This window comes from Tenrec ecaudatus, chromosome 5 (genome assembly GCF_050624435.1).
Source record: "Tenrec ecaudatus isolate mTenEca1 chromosome 5, mTenEca1.hap1, whole genome shotgun sequence".
Classification (NCBI taxonomy): Eukaryota; Metazoa; Chordata; class Mammalia; order Afrosoricida; family Tenrecidae; genus Tenrec; species Tenrec ecaudatus.
In genome coordinates this window covers 168,675,430-168,694,071 of record NC_134534.1, presented here as the reverse complement: position 1 = coordinate 168,694,071, position 18,642 = coordinate 168,675,430, and the positions used below count along the sequence as shown (strand labels likewise).

Here is an 18,642-nt window from a genome sequence, read left to right as displayed (position 1 = left end):
GCTCTTTGCATATGAGATTGGGGAGGGGTCACCGTTATGTAGTCACAGCCCCTGCCCCCCCAGATTTACACACCACCAAAGGGTTACCCAACCCCCACTTCCACTAATCCAGTGGCACCCCCACCCCCACCCCCCACCCAACAAAAGAAACCCAGGACCACAGCATGCAGCAAATACCAGGCTTGAAGCTGAGCACTGCCCCCTCACAAAGACACAGGTTTCCCATGCCAGCCTCCAGACCGGGCACAAGATTCCAGAGACCTGGAGCTTTCTAAGTAAGCGCTTGAAGGGCAGGCAGCCAACCACCATGAGCATTACGTGGAGTCCACACCAAACAGCCCTGGACCCATCCACATCCAGCTCATGGATCAGCCATTGTGCAGCCTCTCCCTGAGCCCTGGCTGGCACCCCCCTTCCACAACAGCTTGCTCACACAAGCCCCTCTGAGCCTCTCCCTGACTCGGGCCCAGCCCTGTACGGGGCCCTTCTTCTCCACCATGGGCCAGGCACAGTGCCCCAGGCTACCCCCAGGGGTCCAGGTACTCACCAGGCCTCGGCTGGTGAGAATGAATGCCTTGAGGACATTAAGGGGGAGGGGAAGGACATGCCCTTCGGGGAATTCAGACTGGGCCCCCAGGGATTCCATCAGCTGTCTGCACCTCTCACTCTGTCCTCAACACCCCTTACTCTGGGAGCGTCCCCCCCCACCACACATCACCCATCTCGGCCTGTCCACGCCCTCGGCTTACCTTGAGGAACTTGTACAGAAGGAAGGTGAACCAGTTGGTCAGCATTTTCTCTGCCACCGACTCGGTCCTGGGGGGGGGGGGAGGACACCGTCAAGCCTTGCAGTACAGCCCCCTCACCCACTCCTCTCCTCCCTGTCTATGGCTTCTGGGTTTCCACAGCACAGAGGCTACAGCTTGCAAGCTCTGGAGCCAGAGCGCGGCCACGAGGATGCAGGGCAGCACTGAGTGTCCAGCCCCGGGCCATGGCATGAGCCCTCGGGGCCCTGGACCTGCGGGCGCTGGTCCTCGGCGTGAACACTCGTGCCCCGGCAGCGCTGGCTCGGCTGCCCCCCTGCCCACCCTCCCCAGGGCCGCAGGCTCCGACTCACCGTCTCAGCAGCAGCTTGGGGTGGTTCTTGCTCTCCAGGTTCTTCTCGATGAGGTCCGACAGCAGCTGCTTGAGCACCCCCGTGGCGTACTCCATCTCGCCCTGCAGCGCGGTCATGATGAGCGAGGCCACGTTGCCGCGGTCGCGCATGGAGAAGCTGCGCTGGGCCTCCAGCGTGCGGATGAAGGTCAGCAGGAAGTGCTTCTTGGTCAGCAGCTGCCCAAACAGTGTCAGGGACTTCTCCACATTGGCCTGCACCTGAGAAGGCATCAGCGTTCAGACCCCGGAGTCAGCCCCAAGCGAGGCAGAAGACAGTCCGGGTCAAGGAGCATGTACACAGGCCAGCCGATGCCCGGTGCGCAGGGCCAGAGGGTCGGCCTCCGGGTGGTGTGAGCACAGTGACCCGGAGCCTGGACCATCCTTCTGCAGGATAAGCTCCCAGCTGCTGAGACAGCCCTGCCAGGCAGCTCACCCTCCTGACGAGCACAGCAGGGAGAAGTCAGCGGGAGGCGCTGCTTCTGCTGGTCTGGTCCAGATCCTCTGCCCTGCCCCAGCTCAAGGAAGCCCACCTCCCGGCGGAGGCACTCACTGCCCTATGCCAAGAGTGCTCTCACCACGGCCACTGCCGCACATACCAACCTTCCCACTCCGTTCTCAGACAGAGGCAGGGGACTGCCCACCAGGGCTGCACAGCCCATAAGTGGGCACACGCACACCTGTCTCAGACCTGCCCCCTCTCACCTACACCAACGCTGCCCGGCCTGGGAGTTCCCCATCAGACCCACAGGCAGGCACAGGCAGATAGGGAAATGCACCGGAGAGCTGACAGGACAGTTAAGTACCACGTGCGGACTACACACTTCACCCCAGCACCCTTCCCAGGAACCTAGGGGGGCCTGAGCCGTGGACTGAGCCCCAGAAAAGCCCTGGGTTCATCTGGGAAGAGCACTCCCCGGGTCACAGAGCCCCGCAGGAGTAGGCCCTCGACATCAAAGGGTGCAGATTGTAGGTGCTCAGCCAGAGAGCGCAGCCCAGCAACGATAAGACCAGAGTGAGAAACCCAGCGCAGACTTGCTGGGACCTGTGCCAGCACCCCTCGTGGGGTGTGGCACTACCCATGTCCACGGAACAAATCCCACCTCCCTAACAGCCTCACTCCACCCTCCTCCCCTAGACCCAGAGCCCAGCAGTCCCTGACACAGTCAGCCCCACCACAGAGGGCTAGGGGCTGCTGGTAAGACACAAGAGACCAGAAGCAGGCAGATCCAAGCCTCCAGTAACCACAGAGCCCACAGAGCCAGGCTGGAAAAGCCTGCAGAAATGACCCCTGCTGGCCCTGCCCCGGGCCAGGCCCTCTTTCTGCCAGTCCTTGGGTACCAGCTTCCCCTGGAAGCAGCACCCACCGGCTCTGCCCTGGCGCATGGCTCAAGGCCCTGGCTGGTCTAGGTCTTGCCTCTAGCTCTCCCCTCACCTGTAGGCTCAGCCTGCCCCTGGGACCCCCAGGAGCCCTTGAGCAGACGCATCCAGCAGCCCACCTCCATCTCCTTGAGTACAGGGTGGTCCTCGATCCCGGGGAAGAGCACTCGCATGGCATAGGTTCGGTAGTCGAGGAACGGGATGCCGGAGCCGTCTAGGTCACTGGTCAGCTCGTGGATGTCCGTCTGCAGCTCTGCGAAGGCTGTGGGCCAGACACCAGTCAGAGCTGCACACCCTGGTGAGCCAGCCCGCTCAGCCCAGCCACGAGCGCTCTGGCTGGGCTGCCACTGGCTGTGTGATCTCAGAGACACCTCTGCGCTTCTCTGGGGCTGCGTGTGCCCAGCTCTCGAGCACATGGGCAATGGCCCTCTGCTTCCCTGGGTTACCACGAGAAACATACTCGCTGGGAGGCTGGGCCCAGGGTCAGCTTCCTGCAGCTCACACACCAGCAGTAACAGGTGGCCGGCCGCTCCTGCCTCCCCTGGGCCCCCTCCCCGGCACACCCTAGTGCATCAGTGGCCTGGGAAGGGAGGGGGCGCCCGTAGATGGGAGCAGGGAACAGTAGGCCCTGAGCAAGCAGCTACAGAGGCCATCCCCAAACCTGCAGCTTCTCTGCACACCTGACATGAGCCCTGGGCCCTCCCAGGCAGCCTGCTCCCAGGCCCGGCAAGCATGCCCAGGCGGAGCTTTCCGTGAGGTGTCAGCCCTGCAGCCACTGAGGAGCATGCTATCTGATCAGGAGCCAGAGGAGCCAGGCCGCTCTGTGGAGACGTCTGGCAGGTTTAATTAAAAGCCGGAGCCTTTCATCTCCTGGCACCGCTGCTAAGTACTCGGTTGTCTCCGCCCTGCCAGGCCACGCTGCCAGCCATGATGACCACCACATGCGGCAACTGATACAGGCCGTTGGGCCTGCAGCCTTGGGGGACAGACTCCTCAGCGGCCCAGCCACCATGGATCCTGGAGAGCCGGCCCACAGGGTCTGTACCCAGGCGCTCTGCATCCACCCTGGTGTGACGAGGACAGCCAACAAGTCAACCAACACTCATGCCTCTGTGAAGCATCCCTGGGCCCGGCGCTCAGAGACTGGGCATGCTGGGAGAGCCTGGATCCCCTGGGGCTTTCTGCTGGCAGCCCTGACAGCAGCATAATGCCAGTCAATTGGCTGTGAGGTCACCAAGGACGAGGGCATGCCTGGCCCCACTTGACTCCTTTTCCTCACCCAGGACAGGGATGGCCCCCAGCCTCTGCCTCCAGACCTGTAAGGTGGAAGGGGCCAACATCTGTGAGACCCAGGGACAACTGGCCCTTGGCCACTGGCCGTAGCACCAGCAGTCATGACTGTTCAGCTCCTGGGTAAGGGTCAGAGGCTGTGAAGTTGCAGGGGTCCCGAAGTGCCCCCACAAGATGCACTGCCCAGAGAACAGGCCGGAGCAGGCAGCTTTTCCAGTTGCACATCAGACTGTCTTGCATCGGACTTGAAGTCAAACTGGCAGGACCCTGACACTGCTGCACCAATCCCTTCTCATCAAGTGCACAGCTCCGTCCCCTGCCACCACCACCCCACTCTAAGCAGACTATACTACTGTCCCGACCCTAGTCAGCAGCACCGCCCAGAACTCCAGTGCCACAGCCACGGTCAGGTCCAGCTGCCTGGGGATGGGCCCTGCGGGCCTCCCTGTGGGAGCCTGGTTCCCTGGATTGCACCTCCCAGACTCACTTCCACCCAGACCACTGAGGTCTGCACCTGGCCTGCCGAGGATCCCAGCTGCCTGGCCTCACACCTGCTTCCTCTACTCCCCCAAGCTGTGTTCACACCATTCAGTCCTCTGCTGACTGGGCCGGGCAAGAGTTGCCCCTCTGGCCCACAAGGCTGATGAGCTGTCGCCTTGCAGAAGAGCCCATCTGAGGTGAGATTGGCACAGCCCAGAGGGAGCCCCTGGGTCCAACTCGCTGAAGCAGGACAGCTGGCACCACGCCTGACCAAAGCCTGTCAACCTTGCTGCCCAGCCACATGGGCCATATCCCTGGTGCTCACACCAGCCTCGTTTCAGGCAAAAAGGCTGTGCCCAGCCGCCTCCTGGACAAAGGGCCCACCAAGCATCCTTCAGGGAGCCGTGGTTCACAGGCCTGCCACAGCAGGTTCAGGTCAACCTCCTAATCCAGGCAGCTGGACCTGTCGGCACGCCTGCTCCATTGTGAGGAACGGAGCACGAGAGACCCGCCCACGTCTCCCAGACCACAGCCCAGGCATGTGCGTCCAGGGCTGTCCTGGCCAGCACACACAGAACGAAGCAGGTCCGGCTGCCTGCCTGTGCCTGGCAGGGACGGCAGCCGGCTCCTCGAGCCCTGTGCCACCCCCCACCCCCCGCGATGCTCACCTTCCTTGCACTCTAGGGCCACGCGGGACTCCAGGTTGTCCATCTGCAGCTGCAGCCGCTTCAGGGTGCGGTCGGCGTCACGGGATTTGCGCTTGTAGGCGATGAGCACGGCCACGATGACCAGCAGGAGCATGCCCCCGCCCCCGCCAATGCCCACGATGGCCGGCAGCGTCAGCAGGCTGTCCGAGTACACCTGCAGCACCCCTGGGGAGTACTCAAAGCCACCTGCTCGCACCTGTTGGGGGGTGGGGAGTGGGCTTAGGATAAGGAGACTAGATTTTAACATTGGTAAAACTCATATCCTGGTGAAATAGCCAATTGGCAGCCGAAAACCATATACCTTAGCTTGTCGTGGATTCTTTCAAAAAATCGGACTTTTCTAAAACGCCAAGGGACATGAGAAAAATTGTTAAAAATCGGGACTGTCCCGCCAAATGCGGGGTGTCTGGTCACCTTAGCTTAGTTACCACCAAAATGCCCACCCACAGTCCTTCAGACCTACCCCATGAGCGAAGCTGGGGGGCACTGAGACAGGGAGCAGGCTGGGCCAGGGCTGGGAGTCCAGCCAGCAGAACCAGGGCTCCGAGGCCACACTGGGATGGGTATAGTGTTTGGATGCAAGCCAGAGCTGGGGTGGGAGAGTCCTGGGAGCAGAGCTGGGTGGTGATGGCTCAGGTGGGGAACAGTGGGGACCTGGACGCACCGTGACTTTGTGCTGCCCGGTCAGGTTGGGCGACTCGCACAGCAGCTGCGTCTCCGACACGGTGAGGGTGCAGGGTGTGGAGCCAATGAGCACTGTATAGTTGAGCCTCGAGTTCCCAGGGGCCGGTGGCAGAAGGTTCCGGCCCTGCATGGGGGAGACCAGGCTGAAGGCCCTGCCAGCAGCTTCCACCCCTCCCCACTGCCCAGGGCAGGCCACCCACCCAGCACACTCCGTGACCCATGGGGACCTACCTTGAGGATGAGCGGGGAGCTGGGCTTCAGCTCCAGGAGGCCCGTCGGGCTGAGGGGCTCGAGCACGGGGTCGGGGTAGTACACAAAGGCTGAGGTGTTGAGCACGCGCAGGGCCCGCACGCTGTCCATGATGAAGCCCAGCTCGTCTGGACGCTCGCCCAGCTCGGGCGGGGTCCGCACCGGGTTGTCCACAGACGGGGCCAGGCACACCATGGTGGTGTCGTTGTACACCGTGCAGCTCTGTGCACACACGAGAGGGTGCTGGGCCACCCTGCCCTGTACGATGGCCACAACACCCCCCTCCCCACACCCCGTCACAGTCGACAGCAGAGCTAAGGCTCGGAGTGTCTCCAGGGCAGCTGAGGGCCAGCCTCCCCTGCCTGCCCCTTCTGAGGGGGAGTCAGTTTCTCCAAAACAGGGCCCACCTCCCCAGCCCATGCCAGGCACTGGGGGGCACACACCCTTCTGAGGGACATCATCCCTCCCAGGGGTGCGGGGGGGTGTTTGCGTAGGAAGCAGGTGGGCCAAGGAGAGCAGCTCCACTGCCGCAGCCCAGGCCCGGGAAACAAGGGGCAGAGTCCCGACGGCCGGCCGCGGGCCAGCTTGGGGCCTCTCAGTGGTCATGGGTAGGAGCGGGGCGAGGGGACCACGCAGAGCCTCACTGGCCAGCAAGCCTCAGACAGCACTCACGTTCTCCCGCTCGACGTCCCCGTACTTGGTCCGGATGCGGGGTTCTCGGACGGTGGCCAGGTTGGTACCGGTGACTGTCAAGAGGGTGCCCCCACTGGAAGAGGGGGCGGCAGTAAGTCCATGGGCCCTTACCACGGTGGGGTGGAACAGAGCTGAGGACAGCTGTGCTCCACCCCCCGGGAGGGGGCCTGAGCTCAGCAAGCATGGGGAGTGGGCAGGCTTGCTGCGGAGGGCGGGACGGGCGCTGCACCTGCTGATGCTCCACTCGGGGTCGATCCTCAGGACGGTGGGGTCCTCGGTGTAGTTGTACTGCACCTCGGGGTTGGCCAGCTTGGCGCGGTTGATGTTGATGACAATGGGAGCGCTGCCAGGGCTCTGCCCGGGAGGCGTGAGGCACCGGATTTCCCGGGAGTTCCGCCTGCAGAGGCAGACGAGGAACAGGCAGGGGGGGTGGACCCCTGAGCTCCAGCACATCGGCTGCTGACCCACTCCCACGCCCCACTCCCAAGGCCCACCACCTCCTGGCTGTGGAGGGCCCTGCCATGCCCGACCCCGTGACCCGGCTCCCCTGCACCACCCCGTCTGACCTGACCAACCCACCCCTGGTCGCCTCCCCAAGGCCCACAGCCCGGACAGAGTCCCTTCTAGACAAGTGCCACAGAGGAGGCCCTGCTGCTTGAGGCCTCCCCCCGCAGCCCTGCAAACCCGCCTCGGTGCTTCCTCCCCTGCAACACCTGCATCTCTGGCACAGCAGGCTTCCCAGAGGCCCCCAGGCAGCGCTGCAGGTGCCCACAGCTCTCGGACACAGGGGAGGAAACCGGCCCATGCCTCACCCTAAAGACGGCTCAGCCCCATCGCTCGGCGGGCCGGGAGGGGCCCTAGGAGGTGGCCCGGAAGGGGGAGGTCCTCAGAGGCTCAGGCATCGGGATATCCCTGCCCACCGCCTGCCAGTCGCCCCTGCCACCGCCTCTGAGCACAGCCCAGCAAGCACCGTGATGAGTGCTGATAAAAGGTAATTACTGTGAGGAAATATTTAAAGGGCCACCCGTTATCACCCTAATCTACAATTACCCACTTCAAACCTCGGGCTTTTGTTAGGATTTCCCTTTTCTCTCTCTCAAAAAAAATAAAATCCGTATTGTGTTCCCAGAGACTCCACCCCTCCCACCAGCACAGGGAGGAGAGAGAGGACAAGCCCAGGAGCAGCCAGCCCCACCCGACTGCCCCTCGTTGGCTCTGCTCTGGAGGTAGCCCCTGTCACCATGGGAACCTTCTTCTAGCTCGGGGTTTCCATAGTGATCACCCCAGCCAGGCTCTCCACAGCCCCGTTTCCCTGGCAACAGCAGGGGGGCACACCACCATGTGAGCCAGGAGGAAGTACAGCCACGGTCCCCCCCCCTCCCCCCCCCCCCCGCTCCCCTGTGCCCCGTCCGCATCCCCATACCAGGAGAAGGAGCAGGGCCGGCCGCCGATGGACACAGCCACGTCGCTGCCGGCGTTCAGGTGGCTCCCCTCAATGCCGATCCACGTGCCCCCTGAGAGAGGCCCCCGGGCTGGGCTCACGCGGTAAAACGTCGGGGTCTGCGGCAAAAAGGGAGTGGATGGTGCTCCCAGGAAGACCCTCCCCTCGGGGCCAGAGCCCTGCTTGGCCTGCAGGCACCCGGGGCTTCAGGACTGCTACTACCGCCTCTGGGGCAGGTCCAGATGGGCAGACACTGGCACTGCACCCGGGACGAGGTGGTGAATGAAGGAAGACAGCATCCAGGAGTGGGGAAGAGCAGGAGCAGAGATGTGCCAGCTCAGAGGGCCACCAGGGAGGAGGACAGGGCCCCTGGCCCCAGGCTGGTCTGCTGGCTTGCTGCCCCTACTCCTCCTCCCATCGGGGCCCGGGGAGGGCTTACCACGAAGGTGAACCGCTTGGGTGACAAGGCCCGGTAACGCGGGGAGCAGTCTCTCACGCACACCTCCACCAGGGCGTCATGGCCGCGCACCAGGCTAGCATCTCCGATCTCACAGACGATCCTGCAGACCAAAGGCGCCTCAGTGGGCAGCAGGTGCAGGAGGGCGGGGGGCCCAGGCGGGCCAGTGGAGGAGCCCTGCACACCCCCAGCTCCCCTCCCCACCCGGCACTCACTGCTCAGCGCTGACGTAGTCACTCTCCACCGGGCTGCACAGCACCTTGCCCACGCGCACACCCAGCCGCACGTCTTCAAACCTGAGGCCCAGGTTCTCACCCGAGATGGTGAGCCGGGTGCCCCCCTGCCGCGGGCCCGTCTCGGGGGACAGCTGTGGGAGGGCAGAGGCTTGGCCTAGCACCCAACCGGGGGCCCAGCACTTGCTCGCCACCCACCCTGTGCTGAGGGCCACCCAGGGACGGCAGGGATGTCCACACCCCCAGGGGCCACAGCGCCCAGCCCCGTCCTGCCTGCATACCTTGAGGATCTTGGGGTCGGCGCAGCGACTGCTGCCGTGGCGGGCATGCATCCAGGCGGCAGGCACATCGGTGGGGCAGTGATGGCGCAGGGAGCAGCGGCGCTCGGCCACGCACCAGCCACACTCGAAGTGAGGGTCGGCCTTGAGGCACAGGCCACAGCTCTCACGCAGGGCGGGGCACTTGTACAGGTGTGCTAGGGGGTGGAGGGGGCTGTCAGTCAGTGCAGCTCACTAGCTCACACCCAGCCCAGTGCCCGGGGCCGGCCCCAGCTCACCCTGGATGTTCTGAGGGTTGTCGATGACAAAGTTGCCATTCCACACGACAGAGAGGTTCACCGGCAGGGCACTGATGTTATTGCCCTCGTACGAATACTGGGGGCAAGGAGAGGGCCGTTTAAGACATCAGCCCCATGGCCGCTGCCCAGGCTCCCACACCTGCAGTGCCTCCCCTCACTGGGAGCCCAGGGGGAATACCTGGCTGCCCGCAAGGCATGCTGGGAGAACCAGGCTTGAGTGGGACACATTTCCAAGTGAAGCGCAGGCCCCGCCCCCTCTTCCCCCTGCAGGGTGACCCTGCATGTCTAGGGGGCCACCCCCGTAGTATAGAGCCCTCAGTCCACAGGCCACACCTGGGAGCGTGTCAGGGGTGCACTGCAGCCCATTCCTGCTGCCGGGAGGCACCAGCAACCCCTCCTCTACGGAGGGAGGCCTCCCCACCTCCTCCCTCTGCTCCCACAGGTTCCTCTGTGGTCGGGGCCACCCTACCCCTGGGACCCCCGAGCGCCCACTTCCTGCAAGGGATAACCCCAACCCCTCCCATGATGGGGCGGAGACAGGCAGGCCAGCGTCTCAGGGGGTGGCTGGCAATTTATCATGATTTTATCTGCTGGAATTTAATTGGATCCTATCAAATTTCCCCGATACTCGTTTCCCTTTAAACAGGAAAGATGAATGTGGGCCCGGCAAGGAGGGAAGGTGTGCAGCAGCACAGGAAGGAGGCAGCAAGAGGGGGGACGGCAGCCCAGAGACTGGGAGGGGTAAGGACAGCCAGGGGGGAGGTGGAGGAGAGGGAGGAAGGCCTGGGGGGCTGGGGGCCAGGAGGCTGTAGCTGGCACCAGACCCTGCCTACCCAATGCCCCCTGAGGTCTTGAAGGGTGGGGCAGCCTAGGCCTGAGCAACGGCCAAATGCTGAAGGTGATGTCCCCAAACCACCATGACTTCACCCATTGTCCCTGCTCTCCTGGGCACTTACTTCCCAGACAGGCTGGGGGACAGCCGCCCAACGCACCGCAGGGACCTTCCAGAGGTCAAAGTGTGCAAGGAGAACTAGACTTGAACTCAGGCCTCCTGGCCTGAACCGACCCCAGCCCGCTCCCTCTCGTCCCCCACCTCATGCGGCTACCAGGCCTGACACTAGGTGAGGGTTCATGGGCAACACCCGACTGCTGGCGTGTGGGCGCACAGGCCCCGAGCACCGGGCCACTCCGCACCTGGCCCCAGGGAAGCAGAACGACTTGAGCGCTTGCAAGCTCTCTGGGGGTGGCGGTGCCAGGCAGCAGACATGGCTCCCATGACGAGCTGACTGCTGCCGAGTCCCGCCCATGCGCCCGCCTGTCCGTCCAGCCACCAACCCGGCAGTGAGTAAGACGCGCACACCTGATTGTCTGGGTGGCTCCGCCCCTCCCACCTGCACCTTGGCAGGGACCTGAGTCAGAAGTGGCCCCTGCACCACACCCCACACACAAACCATATGCGTGCGCGGACACTCACGGAGGAGTTCTGGCACTGCAGGCTCGTGCTGTTGAAGCGCAGCGCGGTCACACGGGCCGGGCTGCCCGGGATGTGGAAGAGGCACTCGTACCCACGCTGGCCCGACTGAGGCTGCGGCAGGTTGCGAGCCGCCAGGGTGATGGGCTTCACCACACCCACAGGCACGTAGATCTGGGTGGAGGGCAGGATCTGGGGGCAGTCCTGTGGCAATAAGGCCTCCACTCAGCTGGGCTCCCCCAGGCAGGGCACCCACTGCTGTGTCTGCCCAGGGTCCCCCCTTCAGGCCCGCACACCCCGTTTCAGGTGGGCAGGGTGTGGCCCTGGGGAGGAGAGGGCCCCATCTGGCCTGCAGCTGGCAGGCTCTGGGGGCAGGGGCAGCCGAGAGGACCCCCTGGGGGCCAGGGAGCAAGTAAAAATAGACAGAGCCAGGCAGAAAAACACCCCGGCCTCCAGGGCCCACATTTCGGCAACAATAACTGATGCAACGGGCCCACTGCCTTGCAGCACGGCCGGCGGCAGCCGCGGAGAACCCGGTCCCGAAGGAGTCGAGAAGCAGGGCTTTAAATAGAGATGCCGCTGAAATGGGCCTGTCCCCAGGCCCTGCCGCCGCCACAGCTCCTAGGAGGGTGGGGCCGGGCAGCTCTGCAGAGGTGTGCGGGCGCTGGGGAGCACCCCCCCACACACACCAAACACAGACATGCTGGGGCCAGGTAAGAGGTGCAGCCCAGGACAAGGCCGCTGGCCACATCAGCGGGAGCTGCATTCCTCGTGGGTAAGCAGGCTGCAGAGCTCGAGGCAGGTGCTGCCACCCAGGAAGGAACTACCTCCATCCCTCGCCCGTCAGGTCCAGTCAAGGGTGCCCAGGACCAGTTCCAGGCAGGGAAAGGCCTCCAGTGACCCCTGGCTACCCTGCTCTTTCACAGGCAACGATTTCTGGCCAGCAGAACTTTGCCTGCCTTCTCTCCAGACAAACCCCAACGTGCCCAATGTACCACGTGGGCGCCGGCCCTCTGTGGGTCTCAGTGGCACGCTGGACAGCTTAGGGCTGGGAGCTTTGTTCAGGCCCAAGTCCAGGCCCCAGAGTGGCCCGTAGGAGGCTAAGCACCTGCTGCCACACTCTCAACCAAATCAGCAGTGACTGCAGGGAGCCCTGGGGCCATAGGGATTGCTAACTAAAAGGTCAGCAGTTCGAAACCAGCAGCCACCCTGCGGGAGAAAGAAGAGACTATGCATCCTGTAGACCGTTACCATCTCAGAAACCCACAGGGCAGTGCTGGCTTGTCCTACAGGGTCGCTATGAACTGACATCAACTCAATGGCAATAATTTGGTTTTTGGTGGTTTGGTGGGGAGACAGGGCACCATGGTGGGGTCTGGCCCACCCGTATGGGCACAGGAGCCTCCTGGCAACAACCAGGACACAGCACAGGTCAGAATCTCAGTGCCACCAGAAGCCCACGGCCCTCGTCCCCAGAGAGGAAGGAAGACTGTCAGGGCGCCATGCGTGAGCCCTGGGGAGGTGGAGACGAGTAGGAGTTACTATAAAGGTCTGGGGAGGAGGGAGAGTACGATCCAGGACAGGTCTTGGGGGAGGGGGGACACAGGATGGGACATGAACTCATTCCACAGGTACTAATCCTTTTAACTATCAGCCAGTAGCAATCCAGGAGTTTTACCCAAAAAAACCCACTGCCTTCAAAGTGAATTCTGATTCATCACAACTCTTCAGGACAGGGCAGAGCTGCCCCTGTGCGTTTCCAAGATCGAAATTCGTTCCAAGAATAGAAAGCCTCATCTTTCTCCCAGGGGGTGGCTGGTGATTTTGAACTGCTGGCCTTGTGTGGCTAGCAGCCCACTGTATAACCCACTGTGGCACCGGGGCTCATTCAGCATTCAGATATGGCAAGTCTACTTACTGACCCTCTTGTCTCTAGCTCTGGCTCCCGCCTTCAGGTCAGGGGTGCTCCCAATGCAACAATGGTACAGCTCAGTCTGAGCTGCCCCACCCCACCTGCTGTGGAAGCCAGGTCATCTCTGCTGACCACCTGCTCACAGGGGCAGGGGCCTCCAAACCCCATACCCGTTCTCACGGGTCTCTGGCAACATGGTGCAGGGACCTTTGTCTGTTTGCAGGTGGGGGCGACAGCATGGTGGCATGGGTTGGTGGGGAGGGGGTGGGAGGAGGAAGAGAGTGAAGTTTGCAGAAGGTGGGATGGGCTTATCCAAGGGTGGGCTGCAGGGCAGGGGAGCTTGTTTTGGGTACTGGGCGGGTGGGTGAGAAGCAGTCCATTTCTGGGATGGACAGGGAAGCCTGCATGTTTGGACGGAGAGGGGAGGGAGACTTCCTGTGCTTCTCTGGGGGAGCCGGGGGTGCCGAATGGGGCCTCAATGGTACATGGCCCTGACCCTGCCTAAGGGGTCCACCTCCCCCTACCCCACCCAGTTGGCCCGGGACCTGCCCTCCACTTGTCCTAAGTGCCCCAGGCCCCAGGAGAAGTGCCACCTCCGATGATACACAATGTCCGTGCCTTGCCTAGGCTCAGAAATAATTACTACCTCGTTAGTATCAATTACCATGCAGCGCTGCAAACAGCGCCAAGAGGCAGCCAACACGCTGTGAGTTCCTCACGAGCGTCTCCCTCCTCGTCTGCCAGGAGCAGCCTGGGACAGCAGGCCTTGGCCTACCCGGCCCCTAGTTCTCATCCAGCCTCCCCCTCCCCCAAGGGCCAGTGAGCTCACCAAGCAGACCAGCAGTCATTGGGCCAGGGCAGCCCCAAGGAGTGTCCTTTGGGCCTGGCCCAAAGAGCTGTCCTCGGGCCCAGGTCCCCGGAGGCTCATCCTTCCCCATTCCCTAGGTCTTGTGCCAGGTGCCACCTCCACACAGGGCACAGGGCAACTTCCTCCTGCAGCCCGCCCGGCTCACACCCAGTGGGAGCCAAGCGCTCACGGCTGATGACAAGCCTACCCCCGGTGTGTACCTCCGACACGTTGACCCGGCCCTCCACGAAGGCGCAGTCGGCAGCGTTGTGGGTGCAGACGTGGCGGTATTTACACCAGTGGCAGGGGAAGGAGCCTTTCACACAGGACAGGCAGCTACGGAGAGAGGGCCAGGGTGAGGCCTGGGGAGCCCTGTTCTGGCCTGTGGGCAACCCTTCCCTTGGTGGAAGCCATCGCTCCCCACCATCCCTGGCCCTGTGGCTCCGCCCCACGCACTACGGGTCTCCCTAGAGCAACTCACCGCCAACCCCTCTGCCGAGCTCAGCCCACAAGGGCTCCACACAGAGCCCTTCATGTACACAGCCCACCGCGGTGCCCTAACAGCAGGCCAGCAGGAAGAGTCTGCCCCACCTTGGCCCACGCTCAACAGCCCCTGTGCAGCCCCCTCGTGCCCCAGGGAACTGCCGTGCACGGGGAGACCAGAGACCAATGTTTACGACCGTCCCTGAAAGTGCTGCACCCGAGCCGTGCTGGTGGAGGGGCTCGGTCCAGGCCACCTGCCATGGGCTGGCAAGGAACAACGTGCTACGGCCAGGCCAACGGCAGGGTGCCCACAGACATGGGCAGAGCCGCGGGCACCTGTGAGGGGGAGCCGGGCCACGTGAGAGCGCAGCCAGGGGCCGTGTGACAAGGCAAAGCAGAGGGTGGCCTGGAGACCCCACCTGCCTCCACCACCTGCCCTCAGGCCCCTGTCTGTCTCCCATCACGCACCACCTCCGCCTCCCTCAGAGGGTCTCTGCTCTGGGCTTACATGCTACCCAACACCCCGCCCCCCTCACCACCACCCTAATGGTCAGAGGTCCCTGTGTGTGGCATGCCTAAGTGCCACGGTCGCAAGACCCTCTCTCTCTCCCACCCTGGCCCATGTCTGACTTCTGCCCACTGGCCCCTCAGCCTGCACACAGTTCCTGCCCGGCTCCCGCAGACTGTACAGAGTCACCAGCCTGCATCAGACATAAGCTGTGTAAGGGGGGAGGGGAGGGGTTGTCTCCGGCTCCAGAGGCAAATAGGCCAACAGCAGGCAGGACCACAGGGGTGGTGGGCAAGGTGGGCGCAGCCGGGAAACTCACGACTGGTGGACACTGCAGTTATAGAAGACGAAGTCCACAGAGGCGAACTTCTTCCCCGTCTCCTTGGACTTCAGGTAGAGCTTCACTCTCCGCTGGTCTCCTGCCAGAAGGCACAGGCCGCTGCAGACCCGAGGAGGCCAGCAGGACACCCCCCCCCACCCTAGGACCCGTGGCCCCTGCTTAACAACCCCCATTCAGTGAATGAGGAAACTGAGGCCCAGAGCAGGGGAGGAGGCACTGAAGAAATCCTCCATGGCCTCACGGAGCACCTGCCCCTGGCAGGACAGACCCCATCCCAGCTGAGGTGGCCCACCCGATCCCACTGCCTATTCGCCTGGACCACATCTGGCATCTGGACAGGTGGGGCAGTGGGGCTGAACGCCCCTGGCTAGGCCTGCACTCAGGCAAGTCGGAGGCGACGGGGGACGGATCACAGCTGTTGTGGGACCAAGGACTCACCCGTCCATCACCCTCTGAGCAGAGGCCACTTCTCATGTGGCCACCAACCTCATGCTCGCTGCCCTCCAACTTCCCGCAGCTCTGTGGTCCCTAGGAAGACCAGGCAGGCTCTGCCCTGCAGGCTCTGCCCTGCAATCCACCTGCAGGCTTCTCCATCAAACCCACGCCTCTGTCCCCCACACAGGCTGCACTGCACTCACCCTGGCCCCGGGTGATGGGGGCCACCTCCCGAGCGGAGGGCGAGCGGCAATGGATGCGGCCGTCCTCCAGGACGCTCTCAGACTCGGTGAAGTCTCCAAAGGAGCAGTTGATGCCAGCCGAGAGGTCAGGTACATTCCAGGCCTGTAGCACAAGCTGAGCACAGCAGGGCAACCAGTGGGTGAGGGTCTCGCTTCCCCACCACTAGCCCCTCCCTCCCAGGGCGAAGGCCAGGGGGGCACTTACTGGGACCTGGGACATGGTGACGGAGACGTTGCGTGGCTGCACTGTGAGCTGCACGCACTGCAGCAGGTCGGAGGCGAAGCGCTGGGGCTCGTTGGCTCGCTCGCAATCGTCTTGCCGGGAGCAACTGGGGCACAGGGCACAGGCACAGGGTTCAGGGCTTGGGGCATAGGGCACAGGGCTCGGGGCATAGACTCAGGGCGCAGAGTACAGGGCACAGGATACAAGACACAGGACACAGGGCTCAGGGCTCTTGGCGCAGGGTTGAGAGCACAGGGCTAGGCCCCCAAGCCTCAGCCTGTGACACAAATGTCGCTGGGGGCCCCTCCTTCTCTAGAGGGAGCTGACATGAGACCACTGCAGCTGTCTGCTGGGCCCTAGTGGGGCTCAGAGGAGTGTGACCCCTCTGACAGTGCACCCCAGGGGTTGGGGCCCTCCCAGGTCAGTGACACCCCCCAGGCAGGGACCACGACCCCCACTACCTGCCTGCCCGGTCCAGACTCACATGCTGTGGAGAACACACCAGCCACAGTGGGGATCCCTGGACCCCAAGCACAGCTCACATGATGTGTACTGCACACAGCTCTCCACGGGCACTCGAGTCACCTGGAGGGACCACAGCATCAGGATCCCCTTCAGGCCACACCCCCAGACCTGGGGAGCCTGGGCACAGTTGGGGGATGCAGAGCTGTGTGGCGCCCAGAGAGCCCAGCCAGAGCCAATTCATGGTGTGGCCTCCCCATGGCCCTGAGCAATCCAGTAAGCACCAGGACAGGCCAAAGAGGCACTGCGGGGTGGGGGGGGGGCGCTGCACCCACACAGCTGACCCCACTGGTCCTGAGGCCCTCAGAGCAGAATAAGGAGAGGGAGAGGGAGCCCACCAGGCCACCAAGCTCCTGGCTGTCAGCAGAGCAGGTGAGGGCCAGGAGGCCCAGCCCCTCTCCTGCAGGGCTCCCTCTGTAGCCACAGGGTGGGCAGAAGAGGCGCCAGGCTAAGGAGAAGCACAGGGCTGGGCAGGCTGGACCTCCACAGGCCCACAGAAGGCCCCACCCTGCAGCCCCGTAGCCCAAGGTCTGACCCGGTCGGCTGGGTCTAGGCTGAGTCTGGGCAGGGCCTGGGCTCAGTTTCCACTCCCAATCCTCCAGGCACAGCAGAGTTTGGATCCTACTCATGTGTCTACGTGCCCTTGGCGTAGCGGGTTGACCGAGCCCTGCCCAGGATTATTGGAAGGCAGGGCTGGGATGAGTGTCCATAATGTTGGTGCTAGAACATGCCCAGGACAGACACTATGAGCAGGTGGACCCCCAGGGCCAGCCACTGTTTAAGTTAGGCCTCTCACTGGCAGGAGTCAGTCCACAACTAACATGACCTTGCCCCAACTCCTTCTTGGGCCCTCCACCCAGCCCTGAGCCCATCCCTCCCATCCCCACCCCTGACCCCAAAGGTACCGATGGGGGACGCACCTGTCTCTCCGTCATGGCGTAGAGGTACCGGCGGTTGGGGCTGAGGACTAGGTCCCGCAGGATGGGGCTGCCCTCTTGTGCCACCACGCTCTCGTAGGCCAAGGCTGGACGGCCACTGGGGTTCTCCAGGTCCACCAGGAACTGTGGGCAGCAGGACCTACCTCAGTGGGGCTAGACTCCCTTCCCACCTCAAGCCCACTCAGGGTAGGAGCCCAGAGCACCTCCCCCAGCAGCCCCCAAAACCCTGTGAGACGAAGACAGTAGGATCCGCTCAGTCATAGGCTTGCCCCTGCTCCCACCCCCAAGGTACCTAGAGCCAGTGCAGGGAGGGCCATCTTAGGCCCAGGACAGGATGGACACCAGGGGCTAGGCCTGGCCACAGCTCAGGGTGAACCTGTGGGGGATGAGGACCACCACAGCCCACCACTGGGTGGCACTGTCATGCTCCGGGCAATGGCCCAGGAGCCCAGGGCAAGAACCCAGCCCTCCTGGGGAGTCCAGTCTGCAGAGGAGGGGGGAGGTGGGGTGGCTGGCAGGGCTAAGGGCTGCCAGGTCTGGGTGGGGAGGCAGTGATGGGTTTCAGGGGCCCAACATCCTGGAGGTGGCGGACACCCTGACAGAAGGCAGTGGAGGAACACGGGCGTCTCATCGGCATGGAAATGTATTCCAGAGCCCAAACGAGCCGGGCCGCTAATTAGCCGGCTCTTCTCCTCCGCAGCTTGTGATGCTGCAAGTATTTTTAGTTGCTTTTACCAAACAAATGTATTTAATTAACAGAGAGACCCAGGGGGCTTTCCAGAGATGGGCTCACGGGGCGGGTCCAGCCCAGCCCATCCTGAGGCGGGTTCCCACGGGCAGGGCCCCCAGGGCCCTCCCTCCCGAGTCACTCCCCACTTGGTGACAGACTACGCTCTCAGCAGCGTGCTGGGCCCGAAGCTCAGCCCTGCTGCTCACAGGCCAGTGGGGACAACAGGGTGGGGCACTGTGTCCCTAGTTCACTCCCCTTTCCCCTCCCCCGCCCCAGCTCGGCCAAAGAGGCAGCCATGTGGAGAGTGGGAGGGCCGCATTCCTGAAAGCCCAGCCAGCCCCCCACATCCGCTCAGCTGCCTCCCCGCCAAGCCGGCTTAAACCAAACCAGGCCCAGGAAACCAGGGCTGGGAGGGGGGCGGGCTGGCCCACAAAGGCGGCTCTGGCCCAGACCTCTGGGGAAGAGCGTTTCGGAGGGACCCAGGGCAGGGACTAAGTAAGGGCCCACCCCACCAGCCTGGGGGCCTGCCCACTGTGACCCTCCCCAGCGCTGCTCCATGTGGCCCTCCAACCAGGTCATCCAAGAGCGAGCAAGCCACACACACACACTCACACCCCTCAATTGTGTCAACTCTTGGACAGGGAGGAG

The 18,642-nt window shown here is 63.5% G+C and overlaps 1 protein-coding gene across 1 annotated transcript in view; it reads right to left on the bottom strand.

Moving 5' to 3' along the window:
* Nucleotides 1-18,642, bottom strand: part of PLXNA1 (plexin A1) — a 55,292-nt gene that overhangs the window by 19,880 nt on the left and 16,770 nt on the right. Inside the window, exons 4-23 of the mRNA XM_075550255.1 lie at nucleotides 17,247-17,387; nucleotides 16,289-16,389; nucleotides 15,787-15,910; nucleotides 15,543-15,696; nucleotides 14,884-14,983; nucleotides 13,795-13,909; nucleotides 10,818-11,018; nucleotides 9,323-9,419; nucleotides 9,048-9,241; nucleotides 8,749-8,900; nucleotides 8,516-8,636; nucleotides 8,059-8,195; nucleotides 6,865-7,032; nucleotides 6,615-6,708; nucleotides 5,925-6,164; nucleotides 5,674-5,817; nucleotides 4,971-5,205; nucleotides 2,652-2,794; nucleotides 1,118-1,374; nucleotides 750-816 (exon numbers count right to left, since the gene is read on the bottom strand). Coding sequence (XP_075406370.1) covers nucleotides 750-816; nucleotides 1,118-1,374; nucleotides 2,652-2,794; nucleotides 4,971-5,205; nucleotides 5,674-5,817; nucleotides 5,925-6,164; nucleotides 6,615-6,708; nucleotides 6,865-7,032; nucleotides 8,059-8,195; nucleotides 8,516-8,636; nucleotides 8,749-8,900; nucleotides 9,048-9,241; nucleotides 9,323-9,419; nucleotides 10,818-11,018; nucleotides 13,795-13,909; nucleotides 14,884-14,983; nucleotides 15,543-15,696; nucleotides 15,787-15,910; nucleotides 16,289-16,389; nucleotides 17,247-17,387 — 2,985 coding nt within the window. The remainder of the gene's footprint in view (nucleotides 1-749; nucleotides 817-1,117; nucleotides 1,375-2,651; nucleotides 2,795-4,970; nucleotides 5,206-5,673; nucleotides 5,818-5,924; nucleotides 6,165-6,614; nucleotides 6,709-6,864; nucleotides 7,033-8,058; nucleotides 8,196-8,515; nucleotides 8,637-8,748; nucleotides 8,901-9,047; nucleotides 9,242-9,322; nucleotides 9,420-10,817; nucleotides 11,019-13,794; nucleotides 13,910-14,883; nucleotides 14,984-15,542; nucleotides 15,697-15,786; nucleotides 15,911-16,288; nucleotides 16,390-17,246; nucleotides 17,388-18,642) is intronic.